Source organism: Meleagris gallopavo, chromosome Z (assembly GCF_905368555.1).
Source record: "Meleagris gallopavo chromosome Z, MGAL_WU_HG_1.1, whole genome shotgun sequence".
NCBI lineage: Eukaryota > Metazoa > Chordata > Aves > Galliformes > Phasianidae > Meleagris > Meleagris gallopavo.
Window position 1 is genome coordinate 56,849,745 of NC_139435.1, and position 19,377 is coordinate 56,869,121.

At 38.8% G+C, this 19,377-nt stretch overlaps 1 protein-coding gene across 2 annotated transcripts in view; it reads right to left on the minus strand.

Annotated features, from left to right (window-relative positions):
- The window catches only part of SHB (SH2 domain containing adaptor protein B), a 78,165-nt gene that overhangs the window by 15,002 nt on the left and 43,786 nt on the right, over nucleotides 1-19,377 (minus strand). For both annotated transcript variants that reach the window (XR_014880376.1, XM_085213092.1), the window contains exons 4-5: nucleotides 11,493-11,664; nucleotides 7,408-7,527 (exon numbers count right to left, since the gene is read on the minus strand). Coding sequence is in view for 1 of the 2 variants with exons in the window: in XM_085213092.1 (XP_085069218.1) it covers nucleotides 7,408-7,527; nucleotides 11,493-11,664 (292 nt within the window). In the remaining variant the exon portion in view is untranslated. The remainder of the gene's footprint in view (nucleotides 1-7,407; nucleotides 7,528-11,492; nucleotides 11,665-19,377) is intronic.

Consider the following 19,377-nt stretch of genomic DNA (forward strand, 5'->3'; position numbering starts at 1 on the left):
GTCATCACTGAAGCAATGCAACCACAGAAACCAGAAGTAACTCAGATGTAACTTAATGGATTTCAGTATCAGTTTAATCTAATACTGGAAACCTCATTTTAATGAATTAAAATGGCAAAGACAGTGCTTCTGAATGTGAGAAGTGCCTTTGGCTCCTGCACCACTTAAATAGGCTTGGAACTGTAGTTTATAAAGGTCTATTTCAGTTCTCTAATTTTGTCCACCTGTAGCTAGCAGTCCAGCAAACTTCTGAGAATCTTTGTCCATTGGGTGATTTATTTTCTTAAAGCTAAACTAAATCTTCACCTTTCTACATTGTAATGTGACTGATTTACATTTATTTATTATTAGTTATTACTAATATACGTTATTAATTATTAGTTATTACACAAGTACCATTTTATTATTTGTCTCAGAATATGCCAACAATTTCTACATATTTTGAAGAAAAACACTAGTAGCACAGTTCCATAAGCTTAACATTGGAGCTTGTCTTTTTTACTGTCAATGCCCATATATATAAATGTAAAAATCATCTACATTTACAGAAGAGCTTACTCTCAACACTAACTAGAGGATTTGCCAGGAGTTGGCATTAAATAGTCAAGTGCTTCACACAAAACATGGATGAACTGTGAGTTTATTCATGCATATGTGCATATACTTGTATAAATTCAATATTTGCCCTTTAGATGCTATTTCTCCATCACAGATACTTCAATATGTGTACTCCTTCACTTCATGGAGTCACTACTGTGGGTAAACAGACATCCTGCCTGCCTCTCACCTCCTCCCAATAGAAGCCATGATGTATATCAACTCTCATTTGATCTAAGAGCCAGTTGGAGTCTAACTACCCTTTCATATTTCAATGGATCATGGACAGTCCAAAGCACATCATCTTGTTTCTGCTCCTGACTGTTCAGGAAAGATCATCACCTCTGAGCTTTCATATCCACACATGATATGTCCACATATCATATCCATTCAGGAGACCACCATAAGCCTCTGTAGTGATGTGCCTGCCTACCTGTTCCACTGCTTTTGTTAACCACAGCTACTCAGGTCTGTCATACATACATGTACTACCCAAGCCTATGTTAAGAAGTGTGAAAAACCTCAGCCAGGTTGATGAATGAAACATTCTCTAATGGGAGGATGCAGACTATAGATAGCTAAGTGCTCCTCAGGGAATTAATTCTTTCCTCAAATTTATTATAGTTAAAGTCATAGCAAGACATCATAAGAACAAATTTAATAATTACTTAACAAATCTAATCTGATGCACTGCTAAAGCCTGGAGGGCTTATCTCTTCAGCCTCACAGCCTCATCTTCAGCACTGCTTTCCCATGTTCTAAATGCTGTCACAGCAGAGACTCATTTGCATTTCTTCAGCAGTCTGTTGCTGCATGAACCTCCATTTCAGTGTGGCTGAATTGAAAGCACAGGCCTCAGGGATATCAGAAGCAGTCCCACCGCCTCAATTAGCAAAGCCCCAGAGAAACCACTCTTACTTCAAGACAGATACTCCTGGAATTGCAGAGAGTACTCTATCTTCTCTTTTTGGGAAAAAAGGTTGGCATTGCAAGTCCATAACCAGTTCTTCTGAGGTGCAAGCTCAGGGGGAATGAATCAAATAGAGTATGCAAGGCTTTATATAATAGGATGGAATGTGGATGGAAACAAGCTCTTAGGTCCTCCATCTAATGAGAGGTTGGGCTCTCTTCACATGCCTCTATGATAGTCTGCCCTACCCAACTTGCTTTTTTCGCATCCAAGATTAGATCTGGAGTTCAGCCATAGGTAACAGGATAAAAACCTTCTCACCACATAAAATCAGTATCTGTGTCAGTTGCTACCCATTCTCCTAATTGCAAGCATAAGCTTATGACCCATCAGGTAGATGTTAGAAGATGCATCCACAGAGCTATTCACAACTTAGATACAACTCAAGTGTGGAATCGAATGCTACCCATGCCCACTGGTCTGGAAAGGCTATTGATGCCAACTCATGACAATACCATGCCACAGTTCACTACTGCTGGAATAAAGGTCTTCAGTGTTTTTAAAAGGATATGGCAATAGTTGCTTTCTGAAATGTACTGTTTCAGTGCTCGATGCCAATCAGGCAGCAATAATTTCAATCAAATTACAACTGAATTATTAGAGAAGAGTTTAGCTGACAATGGCAATAACATACTGAGCTCTCACTCTGTTTACAGCTTTTATTTAGCATGGTTTCCTATTCTGGCACTGATATATCTGGAAAAAAATACATTTCATGTGCTCCTTCACTGCAGCCATGGCAACACCACACAAATAGAAGTGCTGCTTTTAAATTTACCAGCAAGGTTATTCTCTTATTGGATATCTATTCTAGTTGAACATAGTGCTGTTACTTAATACCACTGACTGGGCAATCATAAATGTAACTTCTGTTTCTTATTCTCTTCCTCACAGGAGCAAGGTGATACTAAAACAAAAAGAATAGAGATCAAGCTGTAGTCTGACTTCATGGAATATTCCCAAAGCTTTATAAAGTATTTCCAAAGAGTATGTCTCCAGTGACTTTTCAAAGTAAATTCTGATGCAAGCAATGGCAAGTAAAGGAAACTCCTCTCTTCATACGCCAGGGAAAAATGCCATCTCCTTTACAGTCTGAAATAAAAACCTCAGCCTTTCCTGCAAAACATACCACCATAGGGCTGGCAATTAGGACACTTCTTAATTTTCAAGGTAAAGAAAATGCTCTGACAAGAAGAGAGAATAAATAGCAAAGTGTGGAGTGTAACACATTATCCAGCAAGCATCTTACACTGAAAAATAAACAGATATATAAATAAATAGAACCGAAGTCACTATAATTATACTACAGGCATGCCACTGGCGTAGTCTTTGGGAAACAGAAATGCTACATTTCTGATCAAAAAGCCTCTGAGAAACAGACATCAAACACCTGGCAGCTTCTCCCACAAGACATGATGACCAGAGCAGATCATCAAACTGTGTTTCGTAAGGACACTGTCTATATCTTAACACAACCTCCTATAAGTGTGTTCAATTTACAAAGCAGTCAGTTTACTGAACACACAGCAGGCAATAGTTAAAACTGCAGTCATCTTCAAAGCCAGTAGTTTCGCATTAGCAAATACTTGAGTTTGTGTCACAGACTGCTTCCTCTTAGGTCATTCCTTGGAAACACCAGCCTTATCCTTTCTGCAAAAAACACCACACAGACATACCAGAGGAGAACATGGCCAAGCATGCACAGCACATTTAAGCACAAGTAGAGTCCAATCAGCATGGATGCTCCAGAATTACTTACAGATTACAGCTTATTTTGTTCTACCACAACATCTATCAATTCCAGAGATATAATTCAAGAACTGTATCTTAATGCAATTATTGTAGGTAAATGAAACAATGGCAAGGCTGCAAGTTTGTAACAAGAGCAAATTACACATGGCTGGTGAGTATTATTTTTGTGCTATAGCTTTATTAACTTGTTTCCCTCCTGACTACTATATGTCTTCATAGTGTACTATCAGATTGCAAGACAGTCAAGACTTTCCATTTCATCATAAATATGTCATAAAATAAAACAGAGTTTTGATGCTGAAACTGTTCTAGAGTTCATTTCATTATGCATATTTAGCAGCAACATCCAAAACCTTACAAGTCTCCTGCACAAGACCTCAAGCACCTCCAAGACTGTCTGCTACATGAAAAGTGAGCAAAGCTTCTCTTTCCAGTCCTGATCCAGCCTCATGCAGTGAGGAGGGCACTGGATTGGTATAGCAACACAAGTCCTGTTCTGTGTAAGAGCGGTGCGTTATTACAAAGTTGGAATTGGCATTACCAAAGACACTGGTATGAGGCACCTAAACACAACCCCACCCATGATCACACCAGCAACCACATTCCTGCAGCTCCTTCATCTTTTTTTTTTCCTTCTGATGTGAAAGGCAGTCTCACATTCTATTGATGACGATGGAAATCAACTACCTGCCAGTAATGTCATCCAGCAACTTCAGTTTGCACTGGAATGTTCCAGAGGCTCTTTTCTTCAAAGAGAAGTAATTTTATCTGTGGCAGTATGAACTAGGTTATACAGTTCTCCAGTATAGCCTGAGAAGGGAATGGCTGACTGCCATTTTGCCTGTGGTTAATCCTGTCAATTTCTCCATGCATCTTGTTCTGAGCACTTCCATACAAGCCACACATCTATCCTGTGAAAATGGGAGGTGAAACAGATTGTCTCATAAATCTCACTGAAAAGTGGAGCGCTGGGAAGAATGCAAAACCATCTGAACACAGGCAGTCCTACTGGAAAACTTCTTAGCTCATTCACTTAAGTCAGCAAAACTGAGTGACAAAGGCTTGAGATCTCTCTTATCATCCCACAGAGGGAGACACAGGACTCCTTAAGCTGTTGCTTCCGTTGTGACATAAAGTACACCAGCAGTACATTATGTCACTTCTTTTAACTCTCATAAAAGATTTCACTCTATCAGTTGGAAGGATATCCAGAAAGACAGAATCTGCAGAAATGCCCAAAGATGCACTTGATAAGGAAATACAGAGAAATGAAACAAACAAACAAACAAAAAAAAAAAAACACAAAAAAAAAACCAACCCCCCAAAAAACAAACAAAAAAACCCCACCAGAACGTAAAAGGAATTTGAGACTAAAGCTCCCCAAAGAGATAACAACAAATGCTGTAAAGGAAACATACATGCCAAATTCAGAGGAAAATCTGTGGGAAAAGGTGAAAAATTGCATAGTTTAGAAATGAGCACATACACTGTATTTCACATTTTAATGAAGGAAGAAGGAGATCCCACAAAATAAATGCTAATGAGTATGAGATCTCACAAGAATTAAATGAATGAAGAGATTCTTGTACCTGGCGCAAAATAATCTCATCATGTACTGGTTAGTTACCACTGAGTAAAGGAATCAGAGCCCCACACAGCAGCCTGTTGTTGGTATTCTGAAAGGCCCATTTCCTATATCTAAAAGTAGTCATACACAAGCCTGATTGATTGAAACATCTCCTTACAAACATTCTAACCAAAATCTGAAATCTGAGAATGTCATTTTTTGAGCTCAATGAACAAGAATTCTTCCATTACCAAAACTTCCAGAAGCCTTATCCTCCACAAGCTGATTAAAAAAAATAAATTAATTAACAATTCTCTCCATTTGGAAAAGAACACAAAAAGAACAATGAATTATACAAGCTGTATACTGAATGAGGGGGAAAAGAACTCTATGGCAGTGAGTAGGAATCAGGTGTTAGGGAACACCAGTATCAAATATTAACTTTGTGAGTAGTTTGCAGATGGTAATGGTCAGCGAGATGGAAAGTAAAACAGAAGCAGGCTGCTAGAAAAGGAAGGAGGTTTGCACAATAACTAATATATGATTAAATGGCAAGATTTTTTTGTTTAATTAGATATTTTGAGGTAAAACATTAGTGGCATTTGCAGGATGTCACAGCAGTTCCTAGAAAAAAATAAAACTGATGACTGGGTAATGGATAGCAAATGAATTCTGAGTGCAATATCATGGGCTTGAGAGAATAATGCAGACTCTAGTGAGGCCATGGGAGAATGATCATCACCACATGGAAGTGGTACACAGAGTTACATCAACAGGTGAGTTGGCAGCATATTTGATAAGTGTACAGAAGAAGAGCTGAAAGGTATTGAAATCTTATCTAATACTAATATCTAACACAAGTTGGAGGATGTAATTTATAAAGCAAATGCTGAGGAAACTTTAGCTAAGTGTCACAAGAAAGATCTAGTTTAGAAGATTCTAAAATACAACGCACAAAAAGGCCATTAATGACCAGCATCCAGTTGTACAAATTTCTGAAATATGAAGAAAATAAAGAGCACCAGGCAAAGTAAGGATAACTAAGCATTGCAGCTGATTCACTAGACCTGTCTTTTTCTCAGAGCTTACCTCTTATTAAATAACAAGAGCATTGTTACAAGGTAAGAATTAAATGAAACACTATGACATGCTTCAGTAACAAAAGTTGTATTTTAAGACTTACAGAATATGAAAAGTTAAGCCCTACATATATCTGAAGCATATGGCATCAAGCCTCCAATGTCTGAAAGAAGCTAGAGAAAAACTGCATCAGGCAATGCACAGATCAAATGACAAATGCAACAAGAGCTGAACATTCCTCAAACAGGTCTTTTCTAGTTTAAGGCAGACTTCTATTGTACAGAGACCACAACTGTGACAAAGGATTTAAGGTTTTAATAAATCCTACAAAATATCTGAACAGAATCTAAAAACTAGGTTAACACATGCACTTTTACTATGTCTAAAATAGAGACAGAAAAACAATTTGAAATCTTCTGCTTAGACCATCCAGCTAAAGCAGGGTAGAACAGATACAACCCTTTATTTCTAATTAACCTAAGGATATACAAAATTCAGCAATGTATCTGAAAGTGTTACCATCATATACTACCATTATTACAGCAGTAATAATGGTAATGCTTGAAGAACAGCTCTGTAAATAAACCATTTAAAATTTAAACTGTCAGGAGTAACGCTAGTTTAAAAACAAAACCACCACCACCACCACCACATCAAAAACAAACAAAAAATAAAACAAAACAAAACAAACAAAAAAAAAAAACACAAAAAAAAACAAGAAAGAGACAAGGTCTGTTTCTTTCCTATCTAGGAAAATCAGTTCCACATTAGAGCCTATCTTGGAAGAAGAAAAGCAAGTAAACAATTTTCCTTGTCCCTGTACAGCCAATATCAAGGTCAGGGGCCTTCTCATTCTTCTATGTGGAAAATCTGAAATCTTAGAACTTCATCTGTTGGATATGCAAATGAGCATATGTTGAGGCAAAGATCTGTAACATACTCTGCTAAGCCAAGGTAGGTGATGCAAAAACCAGTACTGGAATTGGAATAATGTTTATTTCCTAATTCTTGATCCGGAGCTCTTTATTTCCAACAACTGAACCAATACTGTTGACCTCTGCAACAAAATGCTATTTATACTTCCATGTATAAATCAAGTGCCTTTTACAAAAGGAATAAACCCGCTCCTCTCCAAATATTTATTCAGCCTGAAGCAGAAGCAGGAAAGCATTTCAAATCAGAACCAGAAAAAAAAAAAATCCAAGTTTATTTAGTTAAATGGGCATCAAAAGAAGACTAAAAACCTCTTAACATACCGAAATTACAAGGTCTTAATTCAGCAACTGTCACTATACATCATGTAGGCTGACAGTCTCAAACCCTCTGGGTGCCCTTTAGAGCTGAATTAGTGCAGCAACAGACTGAATAATTTTACTTTCTTGCACCAGAGAAGTTATGGCTTTTAAATGACATTTTCTATGTTTTACTGACAAGTACTTACTTCAATGAAAGAGAATAGTCGTGCTTGCTTGTTTGACTGTTTCTTACAAGGTAGCTACACTCTTTACATAAACGTAAAAGGTTTTCTGCATCTGTCCGACTGATTGCTCCATGATACCATCTAGGAAAAATCAGAGATTAATAAAGACATGTCTCTCAACTCATACTACTTTACTACTTTATTTCTTTAAGGTGTGGATAGCAGTCAATATCATATGGATATATTTATGATCTAATACACTGCAGATAAAAAACATGTTGTTTGCTTTACCTGAAATTAACATTATCACTTGCAGAGGTTTGTAGTCTCAGCTGAAGGAAAAAAAATCAGATCAGGACAGCATGTGATAGAACTGGCACACTTACCAATCTCTAGAATAAGTGGAATAGGTGCATCTTCTATGTAGAAATAAAGTGAATGGGGAGAGGAGGGTCCTTTACTAAACTGCACTGCAAACTATCTCCTCCATACTTGCAGCTCTGTATCAGCAAGTAAAATTTTACAATCCAGTCAAAAGTGCTTTGTCCCTTCCCAAAATGTTCTCCAGCGAGATAACGAGCCTTGCCCTCCACAGGGTTGATTGCTTCTCTGAGAGATCTCCCCCTTCCTGCAACTGCAAGGTGCACTCTGAAGCACTGCAGTACAACACTTCCCTGTCTTCCCAAGCAAGATAATGCATGCATCAGGAATATTCTCTCTCTCTCATTACCAGGAACAAAGACTGGCCTTGTGCAAAAGTTTCCTTTTGTTTGTTCTACATTTATTTCCCTGTTTAACTTACTCTGAGAGATGCTCCAATTAAATGTAAGTGAATAAACAGAAGTTCTTTTATCAGAAATCACTGAGTCAATGTCAATTCTGCTGCCAAATCTTGCGAATGTGATAAATGAAAATTGGTGTTCAAAAGAAAAATTCATTTTGTGTCATGCTACAGCTAAAGTCTATGCTAAAGAAAGCTACAAGTAAGGTTATTCTGCAGCATACTCATGACAGACTAGCAAGGGATACCCTAGACAGCTCAATCACATCACAAATACCACAGAAACAAAGATATTTCTGTTTTCAGGCACCTCATCAGTTATTTACTGCTGAAGAAAACTTCTCAAAAAGCAGATTCAAGACTAAATTGTCTTCTGAATGTAAGGAAGAATACTAATATTGTCAATCACAAAATGCATTTGAGAGAGCATAAAAGCCACTTCTATTATTATATATATATAAATATAAATAAGCATTTCTTTTTTTTTCTCCTAAAAGACCAAATGCAGCAAAATAAAATGTGACCTAGCCCAAATCAGGGAGATACTGAAATCTGATATTTAGAGGGAAATATTTAATACATTCTTTGGGCTGCATGTTTCCCAGTTTGCAGGGAGGTTCATTGAGAGCAAGCACAGAGTTGGTGGTTCTAGGGGAAGACAACAACAACAAAACCTAGTGATCCGAACACTTAGAAAAAAAACTACAGCAAAATCTGAAGACAACTGCTGATGGGAGAGAAATGATGCCTGGAAGCTGTTCTGGCTACAGCTGAGAGTCAACAGCAGTGCTGAGAAGTGTAATTGCTTGTGAATCATATGCCCATGTAAAAGGGACATTTGGCTTGCTCCTGTTCCAGCTAGCTAAAGATAAGCATAGTGCTATAATAAGTTTAAAGCTCCTGCCTAAACTGCAGTTTCAACTGTATTGTGGCTGTTTCCTCTGGGCTTGTCTATTTTTTAGATGTCAACATATAGATATTTGTATAGAAAGTTCAAAGATCCAGAAATGAATGACGTGATAACAAAACTGTAAAATAACTTGTAAAACACACCAATGCAAAAGCACAGGACATGGGAGCCTAAAGTCATGTATATCTCCTAAGGTATCCTGGAAAACAACTGCATATAGTACAAACCTGGAAGCAAAATTCAAACACAGTCACACACTTCCTAGGACGAAGTGAAAGCATCCTGACCGTGGTTTATATAAGTTCTTCCTGATTTGCCTTATTTTGTTGATGATCATCTAACAGCCACTATATGGCCACAGCTCCACTGCAGAGAAGACAGCCGCAGCAGTCATGCGGTAGGTGTGATCAGTTACTACAGCTCACAGAATGCACAATACTATTCTGTTTCTGAACTGGTTAGGGCAAAACAGGAAGTCAGACCGTGTGTGCGCAGCAGGGAGGGATTCACTTTCAATAGAATGCACGGAACGCACACTTTCCTTTTTCACTGTTACACTGAGGAAGTGGAACAAATTCATTCAATTCCCCTGTGTCTATGAGTTAACTCAGTTTATGGTTATGGATTCCTTAGTCAGAAGCGACTAGAAGTAATTTCTTTATACATTATTACATCTTGGACTTTCTGCCTGTTTAGGAAACTCCCAAATTACATACTAAAAATTCACTTGTTAATTTGCATATTTTCATTCCTCTAGATCTTGTGCTCCTCTCTACAATAAAAAAAAATCCATTCATAAAGAGAAAGGATGGAATAGTGCTGTTAAGTAGACTGACAACAATAAGAATTGAGTACTTTGAATTATTACAAATAATCTAAAGTACAATAAATCCAAACTCTTCCATTTTTTGACCAATTATTATTAACTGGCCATTCATTTCAGTTTTGTTCCTGCAAAACAAAGAAGCAAAAATAATCTTGCGTGTGTGATTAACTCTTAAATGATTAAAGGAAATAAAAGTAACTCTGCAGACTACAGTTCTAAATTGCAGTTACATTGTATAAATCTGCTACAATAACCTATTTACGAGTCTAAAGTTAACTGACTGATGTTCGCCTTTCCACAATGTTTTAAGTGTATTTTACAGGTTACTGTGGACTGAAACAATTCAATTTCAAGAACCAAGTTTTACAGCAAAAATTTGCAGTCATCAGTAATTTTTCTGTATTGTAAGCAAGTGATTTCACAATAGTGATTGCTATTTCTTCTGTTCTAGGTAAGTCTATCCTTTGTTGATAGGCAGGTGCCTCAAAGGCTGAGGCTGACTGGGTGGAAAATGATACCACATGGATTATAATATTCACTGTTTCAAGCTGAAGGCTCCAAATGCTAATGTAATGTAATGCAACATGCAAAAACAGTATATCAAAGGAAAAGGAACTGCTGGAATCACCAGTGCTCAGACTCAACTGACAGAGGAGATTCTCTCCATCCGAGGAACTGGAAGTGCAAAAAGGACTCAGTGCTCATCTTACCAATACCACTACATTCAGGCATGTCCTCTCCTTCACTTGAAAAGAAACTCTGTGTCTAAGAGAACACTGTCTAGAGTGGGACTCCTTAAGGGATTAAAAACACACATCTCTAACTTTACCCTTTGAACCTGTAGGAAAACTCACTGCTCACAACTATCAGCATAATCTGTGTAAATCATTCCACAATACACAAGACCTTTATTTCTTTATTTATCAGGAATTTTGGGCCCTTTTCATTATGCTGCACTTGTGGGTCACTCCTTCACACCCACCAGTCTGTCTGAATAATCTGAGGAACAGTAATGATGCAGGACAGAGGCCATCCTTGCAGACAACAGATTGATTAACTTCCTGGAATTCTCCCAGAACTTGAATTTGGAGCTGACAAGGCTGCTTCTACATACCACCCTCAGATCTGACACCACAGAGCAGTAAGAGTCTCTTTTATTTAAGCTTTTTTACTTTCTCATCAAAATTCTCCCTACAGTAGCATTATAGCCAAATGCAAGGCATTTCCTGAGGTACTAGAAACACAATATGCAGTAATAAAAACAGAAGAATTTACACAGCTTTAAAGCACAATTTAAATGTACATTAAAATTACTTGCTTTTCTTAATGCAACACAGTAAGCATGGTTTTAAGTAGAATACTGCACATGACTTACAAGATGAAATTGATTGTTCCTGAAAGATTCCTATTTAACTTTATATCGTTTTTCATAGAAGTTAATTTACATTTTAGAGAATTAATAACAACAGTTCTGAGTGCAACTAACAGAGGGGATGCAGAAGAAGTGGAGATGGAGTGGGATATAGGATATCTGCTGCTCCTGTAAGCAAGAAACAAATTGCTGGAGAGCAATTACTGGTGTTACTTACATCTGCTTTTCCAGTGGAACAGTTGGATCTATTCTTTCTCCTAGTATCCCACAGAATTCTGGACTGCCATGTTTGATGGGTTTAAAGCCTCTTCCAGGTGCTCTTAATTGCCTGCGCTGGTCATTTGAAGAAGAAGGAGATGCTTGCCGTTTCTCACTTCCATTAAATTGGGCTGCAAGATATTAAAAAGTTACTTCTGTAGGCAAGTTTAACAAGAAGCAACACGGCTGTAGTATTTAGAGAAGTTTCACGCTTCCCAAGGAGAATAAGCACAGATCCATTAACATTAAAATGGTTTGCCTTCAAAGTTATATTTATCATCCAGAAATGTTTCCAGCAATGCAAATTACAGTCCTAAAAATCCACACAGTCCTAAATCCTGTTAAAATTGTCAGTGCTTATGTTAACACCTGGTGTTGTCTTCCTCAGTAGATGATGCTGGGGAAATACTACTTGCAGTAATGAACACAGGCTTTCAGTCAGCTGCTACAGAACAATGGGCAAGTGAGAATATCACAAACTCAGCTTGCCTCAGCTTACATGAAATCATCCACACACTGATCTGCTGCACTTTCAGACAGTTGACACCCATCTACATGCATCAGAAATGCTAGCAAGGAGCAAACAGTTTAAAATGTTTTCTTTTACAACTCTGCCACAAAGTTTGCATATTCAAATACTAGGATATGAAATGAAGAAAAGGAAAAATTGCATTTGTTATGTTTCTCTCACAAACTGTATTACGTCAGGAAAAGCAATATGGTTATTTATCAAAGCACATATGAATGAGGCCTGCAGCCTCGTTCCTATAAAAAAAATACACACACTTAGAGATTTTACATATCTATAAATTCAAAAAATTGAAGGACAGAAGCAGCAAAAGGAGCTATCTACTCCTTCTAGACACACACTGCCTTCTGGGATTTGTTTCTTCAGTGTAGAATAACCAGCTGTAGATGGATTCTTGTTTCTAAAAATCATCTAGTGGAGAACAGGTTGAACAAACCTCACTGTATCTGCAGGCAAATATGACAATGCACACAGAGCAGCTTTTGTGTGAATTTTAACAGCAGCATTAGAGAAAATGAAAATATTGCAAGGACAGTTATAGAGAATTGCTACCACAGCATGTTGTAGACCACATGCATTTAGATCTCAGCTTGTGACACACAGACAGCTAGGCATGCGTCTGGTAGTACTTACTGCTTTAAAGCAATTGGACAATAGGAAAAAGCTGTAATCTTCAGTAATATAATTCATACAGAATAGAAATGTGTTGGACATGGAAAAATCTTGTGGAGGGTTTTGCTTTGGTTATTTTTATATGCTTTCCACATGCCTTGGGCATACTTTCAAATTGCCCCTCTTTTTTGAGAAATTAGGCACTAAATATTATCAAAATCGGACAGATGTACTAATTCACATTCCAAACTATACAGGGCAGAAATATGGTCACATTTTGAAATGTACACTCACATTTAACTTTACTGATGGATAATGAAAGCTGACTAGCATAACAAGGAGAAATACTGCATGTGTGTACTTGCAAGTGACACACGAACAGCACTGTTGTTTCAACTTCAAGAAACATGTGGATACAGTGATTTGGGAACTCTGTGAATGTAGGTGATCTTAATATTATCAGCTAATGATTGAGCAACATCTTCCAGACGCCAGAAATCAGTTCATAAAAGGAACATGAAATTCAGTTCCTAACAGTAGCAGCAAAATCTTTAAAACATTATGATGGTTAAAAATAGGACTTGTTAGGCAAAAATAGCACAGACAAAGTTAAATTTCAAATGTTTCGAATGTTTTTGTCTGAAAAGCTCAGACAGACTCTGGACTCGTGCCCTATTTCTTTTTTGTGAACTAAATTGGTGGGAAGAAGCAGTCTAAAGGGATATCCTGGCAGACAAAACTGGCAAGTGTGATAACTCAATTAGGCACCAACCCATATGATGTTCTTATCAGATGAATTTTTAGGGCATTGTAAATCCACTCTCCATGTAAGTTGCAGCATATATAGCAGCAATTCAGATGTTAAACTCCATACAGATAGGAGTGAAAAGTTAGAGTTAGTTACTGCGCTGGTATTTGTGTTTATGTGGATGTCAGCTATGGAACTGACTGCATCCCAGCCTTTCCTCACCATCCTCATGCGTTCTCTTCTCCTGCCTTTAGCTGGTGACTCATCCTTCTGGTGTTGGTGTGGCAGAGCTGCCCCGCTCCATGTTGACCAGCGTCCCTGGCACTAGCAGTTGCATCCAGCACATGTAGCTAAGCTTGGAATTTGAAGATACTCCATCAAGGGCTCTGTGATCAGTGCTAAGTGGTGAAAACTACTACCAGATGGCCTGCTACACATCAGAGGGCGACTTACTTTACTAAGCGATCCTGAGACAGGCTCTACAGACCTTGTGTGCATTTCCTTTTCTCAGAGGTCTGATCTCCCCACAGCACCACAGAAAGGTGTGCTTTCTCTCACACCCAAGGAGGAACTCGTGTCAGCTTGAAGGCACCAAACCACCTCTCTGGTGTTGCTATCGCCTTTTTCAGGCAGACTGACTTTCCACAAAGTTACTTTGTTCCTGTGATTTTGCCATGCCTAGCTCTTCTGGGCAAACTACTTTGCATAGCTCAACAGGAGGCCTAACAAGATAGGCCCCGCATCTAATAAAAGCCTTTAAAAACACATTTCAGCTCAAGCCATTATTTCCTTCCTATTTTCTTCTCTGTATTGCCTCCAGTGAAACAAAACCAAAACTTTTTCTGAAAGTACTCAAGCTGCAGACAGCCAAAATGCTGCACTCCATTCCATACAGCCACATCTTTCAGCACTGCACATAACAGCTGCAGCACCCAACCGGTGCTGCTCAGCCATCACAACCTCCACACACCTTCAGTTTGGCACATCTCAGACTCCAGGCTGGAGACAGACAGCTTCTCTCCATGCTTCAGCAACGAATCTTGAAGTCATGCCAGATGTACAAACGTCTTCCTAAAAAGGCTTTCATGTGTAGTTGACTTCATGGTAATTCTAGTGTTTCTTGCCATTTTGGCTTCTCTCCTAAATCCATCACCTAACAAATCAAAAATGTTTGCTGCGTAAAGCTCATTGTGTCTGCACTTCACATCACAAATGCATGCTGTTCTCTGCAGATGAGAACAAAGGAAGGTTTTAGCAGGAGCTGCCTGCAGGTTCACAACCTCCACCGCTCTGGGTAGTTGTGGGTCTGTGAAGTCAGACTTGCTCCTTGCAAGAATTTCTAATACCATTAGACCAATGTTGTGATATTCAGAGAAATCCATCTGAGTTCAGAATTGAGTAAAACCCATCCAGCCTGTTTAGCTAGCTATATTACAGAACCACGGTATGCAGAAAAGTAATTCACACACCTCATCATAGTGTCAGTACTTCTCCAGTGCAAACATTTCATTGTTTCAAACTTAGGAGTTGGATCTCTTCTTCTCTTATTTTAAATATTTATAAATTCAAGGAATTAGAGTAAGTACAGAAAGAACGGGTTATGCAGCAGCATGCAGACAGTCCTGATACGTTGCTTTGTAACAAATAACCAGGTGCCTAAGACATAGTGAGCTATAATGAATGACGCACCCCATTTCAGAAATCTTATTCATCTAAAAGCTTATTTTCCTAGCACTGTAAAACAGAACTCTGCATGTTGATGTGAGCCCATAAGGAATCCAACCATATCATAACACTTTTTAATTACATTTCTTCTTAATCTGCTAATTTTGTACAGCAATGTTTTAATTTAGTATGCTTTCATCAAAGTTTACTATATAATGCTTTAGAAGAATATTTACACACAGGCAAATCAGAAAATGTAATACTATCTATAGATTGTGCCTTGTTAATTTACATTCACGTATATACAAATTAAGAATTACATGATGAAGAAAGAATTGACAATGCTAAGGTCTTTTTAAAAATCAACACTCAAAAAAGACTATTTCAGAATTCACTCATTAAAGATCAAAAAAAGCGGTCACAGAACTCGGTGACTTCACCAATGCCAAGTAGTGCAAAATAAGAAATGCAATAGAAACTAATACATTTATTCTCTGGATTTAATTAAAACTCAACATTTTCATACGATATGCACAATACACGAAGAGGAAGGCCTAAGATTTCCATGTGCATGCATGACTCTTGGGACAGTAACTTTTGAAGCCAGTAATCTCCCTTCTGTGTCTGCTGTATTACTAATTGAGAAATCTATGAGGTGTGATCTCACTGCAGACAGATGTGCCCTGGCTCCACAGAGTTGTACAGTAAATATTTAGCTTGTATCTCAGTATTGCTAAACAATGAACTTTCTGTCTCAGCTATTCTACATACATTGAAAGAAAAATGACCTCTGGGTACACACAATCACTACCCTTGTGCTGGAAGATCACTGACTGATATTATTCTTACTCATTGGAAAATTATCAAAAATACTACATAAGGAAAAGCTCAGCTCACAAGGCTAAAACTATACTAAAACATGCTGCAGAAAGAAGCTGCAGTTAAACAGCTTCAAAGAATTCTACATTTAAGTATTTAAGTGTCACATACACAAGCATGTGTTTCTCTCCAATATCATTTTACAGTCCTAGAGCTTTATTCAAATAAAACATTCTTTGCTCAAAAGTAGTTCTAGTCCCAAGTGGTAAGAATGGCTGACTACACCTCCAGCCAAACAAATAGACACAAGGGCAAAAACTTGGATGTGTCTCAGATAATGTCCAGCCAAAAGTAACTGTAACTGCTCAGTTTCTTTGCAGGAGCTCTTCAACAGCAATCTGTTGTCCCTGCAGACTTTCTCATGGCACTCATGCTAGCCCAGAGATCTACAAAGGCAGGGATAAAAAAAAGCACACCAGTCTCCTTCTGTGGGGCAGAAATACACATGCAGCTATCAGGAGAAGGCGAGAGACCTAGTGTCTGAAAGTGGGAGCCAAGAAATCCCAAGACCATAGGTCCAAGTCCATCATAGGACAAGAGTTAAGTAAGGGAGAGATGAATAAGAGAGAGTAGGCATAGAAGAAAGTCAGTGGAGAAAGAAAGAAAAAAAAAATAAAGATGAGACCACAAGAAAGAAAAATGTGCAAGATGCAGGCATGGCAACAGAGGGGAGAAGACAGGAAATCCTCTCTGGAATCAAGAAAATTCTCTGGGAAACTGTGCAGAGCAGTTGAAGACCTACTGCAAATCCACTGCCCGTGGCACTGCACAGCCCCTGCAGGCAGCCTGTAGATCCTTCCAAGCAGCAGATATTCTACCTCTGCAATATTGTTACTAAGACCATGCTGCAGTGTAGTAAGGTTCATCAATCAGGAGACTGATGTTGTACATTTCCTGTAGCTATGGACAGCTTTGCTGCCATCATAAGGAAACAAAAAGGCTCTAAGTAAGTTGGGCAGTGATACATAGGCCAGAAAAAGGGTGCAATAGCCCAAAACAAAGAAAGGACTTACACACATATGCTAGACTGACTTTCAAAATCTGCAAAACAGCTGTTGTGGTACTGGAAACCCAGTCATATGTATCTCCTTAGAATACGGTCAAACTGACCAACCTATCCTGATGCACAACAGATATCTCAAATTGTAGCCAGGATCTCACAGACAAGTCTCCCAGCACAATTCTTGTAAACATTTTAATTGGCCTAACTAAGGGGATGAGTCAGCTCAGGCAAGCCTGAACTGAAGCCTGCTGCCAACGCAGCAGGGCTCAGGAGCAGAGCTGTACATTCTATTTGAAGCCATATAAACAGGTTAAGATTTTGAGTTAGAATTCATGCAGTGTAGGGAGAGAGACTGTACTGCACAGCATGCAGCAGAACTGGATGGTGGCTTACATCCAAGTTCTGAACAACTATTATCATATACTTAAGGTTAAGTGACTGAGTATGGAATCCCACAAGATTATGTATGTATGGCATGCCAAAGCACACCATGCTGCTAGAAAGTAGAAATCAGATTTCTTTATCCTTCTTCTCTTTTCTGTGGGACTCCAGCAAGGGGCTTATTTTTAAGCAACTGCTTCAGATTCACCTGGGTCTTTTGCTCCCAACTCCTTTTTTCAGGATAGATTCTACAGACATCAGCTTGGTTTGGAAAAATATAACACCAACTGCAACATAGAGACATGCAAATAAATGAAGCAGAGTGGTAGAATCACTCACACAGCACGTCTTCACTGCTTTATTATACTGTGCTACAAAAGAAATGCATTTGTGCCATTCATCTGCACCTACTTATCAGGCAGTCAGGTCAGAAACACCCAAGCAGGGTACTGTCACAGCAGGCTGTATATAACATGAGCCCTGTAGAGCTGTGGAGACAAGTAACTCCCCATTTATGCAGTGTAGTAATATGGTACACAGGTCTGTAATATCAGGGAATAATTCAAGTAGAAAAAGGCCTCGGGAGCTGCATAGTCCAACTTGGCAGGGTCTACTATGTGATCAGATCAGGTAATTCAGAACTTTATACAGCCATCCATTCACACAGGATAAAAACATCTTAAGATGAAGACCACAAAATCTCCTTAGGCAATCAGCTCCAATGCTTGGCTGTCCTCAAAGAGGAGAAAAATTCTTCTGCATATCAAGTCAGAACCATGTCTTATTGAACTTACGCCTGTCTTCTCTAATCTTCTCATCACACACCAGCTCATCTGTGAAGAGCTTCTTTCTCTTCTTGATGACTTCCGCAGATACATTGAAAAACTACTTATTTGAGCTCACCAAAGTTTTCTCTTCTGCAGGCTAAGACCAGTTCTCAGCATCTCCTCACTGGTAATGTGCTGCTCTTTCCTGACATTATGGTGTCTCTTTGCTGAAATCAACTCTTATCAACATCTCTGTGGCATCAGAATAGTAGACACAGCATAGCTGACTGCTCACGGTTTGGATGGGCACATGCTCTGCTGGGTGAAACACTGGCCCAAAGAGTTGTGGTCAATGGATTTTAATCCAGTTGGCAGCCGGTCACAAGTGGTGTCCCACAGGGCTTGGTAATGGGGCCACTTCTATTTAACATCTTTATTAATGATCTTGATGAGGGGATTGAGTGCACCTTCAGTAAGTTTTCAGACGACACCAAGTTGGGAGGGAATGCTGGAGAAGAGAAAGGTACTACAGAGGGATCTGGATAGATCAATGGGCCAAGGTAAACTGCATGAGTTTCAATGGGGCCAGGTGTCACCATCCCTGGATGTGTTTAAAAACCATTTGGATGCGGTGCTCAGGGACATGATTTAGCAGAGAGTTGTTAGGTAGTATGGTTAGGTTGAGGTTGGACTTGGTGATCTTTAAGATCTTTTACAACCTCAGTAATGTTACGATTCTATTATTTTAACATTCCATATATTGTCCAAGAAATATCAACTGAAGGGCTACTGGCTAAATTCCTGTTCACACAAGTGAAGATGCTGCTTTCCTCATCACGACTAGGGGAGCACTGCTAGCCATGTTTTGCTCACTTTTCCCAGGATTCCCAGCCCATTTCCAGTAAAGCTGTAAACTGGGAAGCCAGCCAGTCCTTACTTTGTATCACTGAAGGGGGTTAGTCTGCTCCAGATGTGTATTTTTAAGTTTGTTCTGATTGGATTTCACAAGCTTATTGTCAGTCCATTTCTCCAGCCTGTTCTATTCCCTCTGAATGACAGCTCTGTCTCCTTCTCATTTGATGTCATTCCAAACTTGATGTGCATTTCCTCCCCTCGACTAGATTCCTGATAAAGACATCAAACAGGGAGGGTTCCAGAATTGATCCTCTGTAAAATCACATTTATGCAGAGTCCAGGAAGAACATCAGTCACTAAGCACTACCCTTTGGTAGTCCAACAGCCTGGAAGTATTTCCACTCA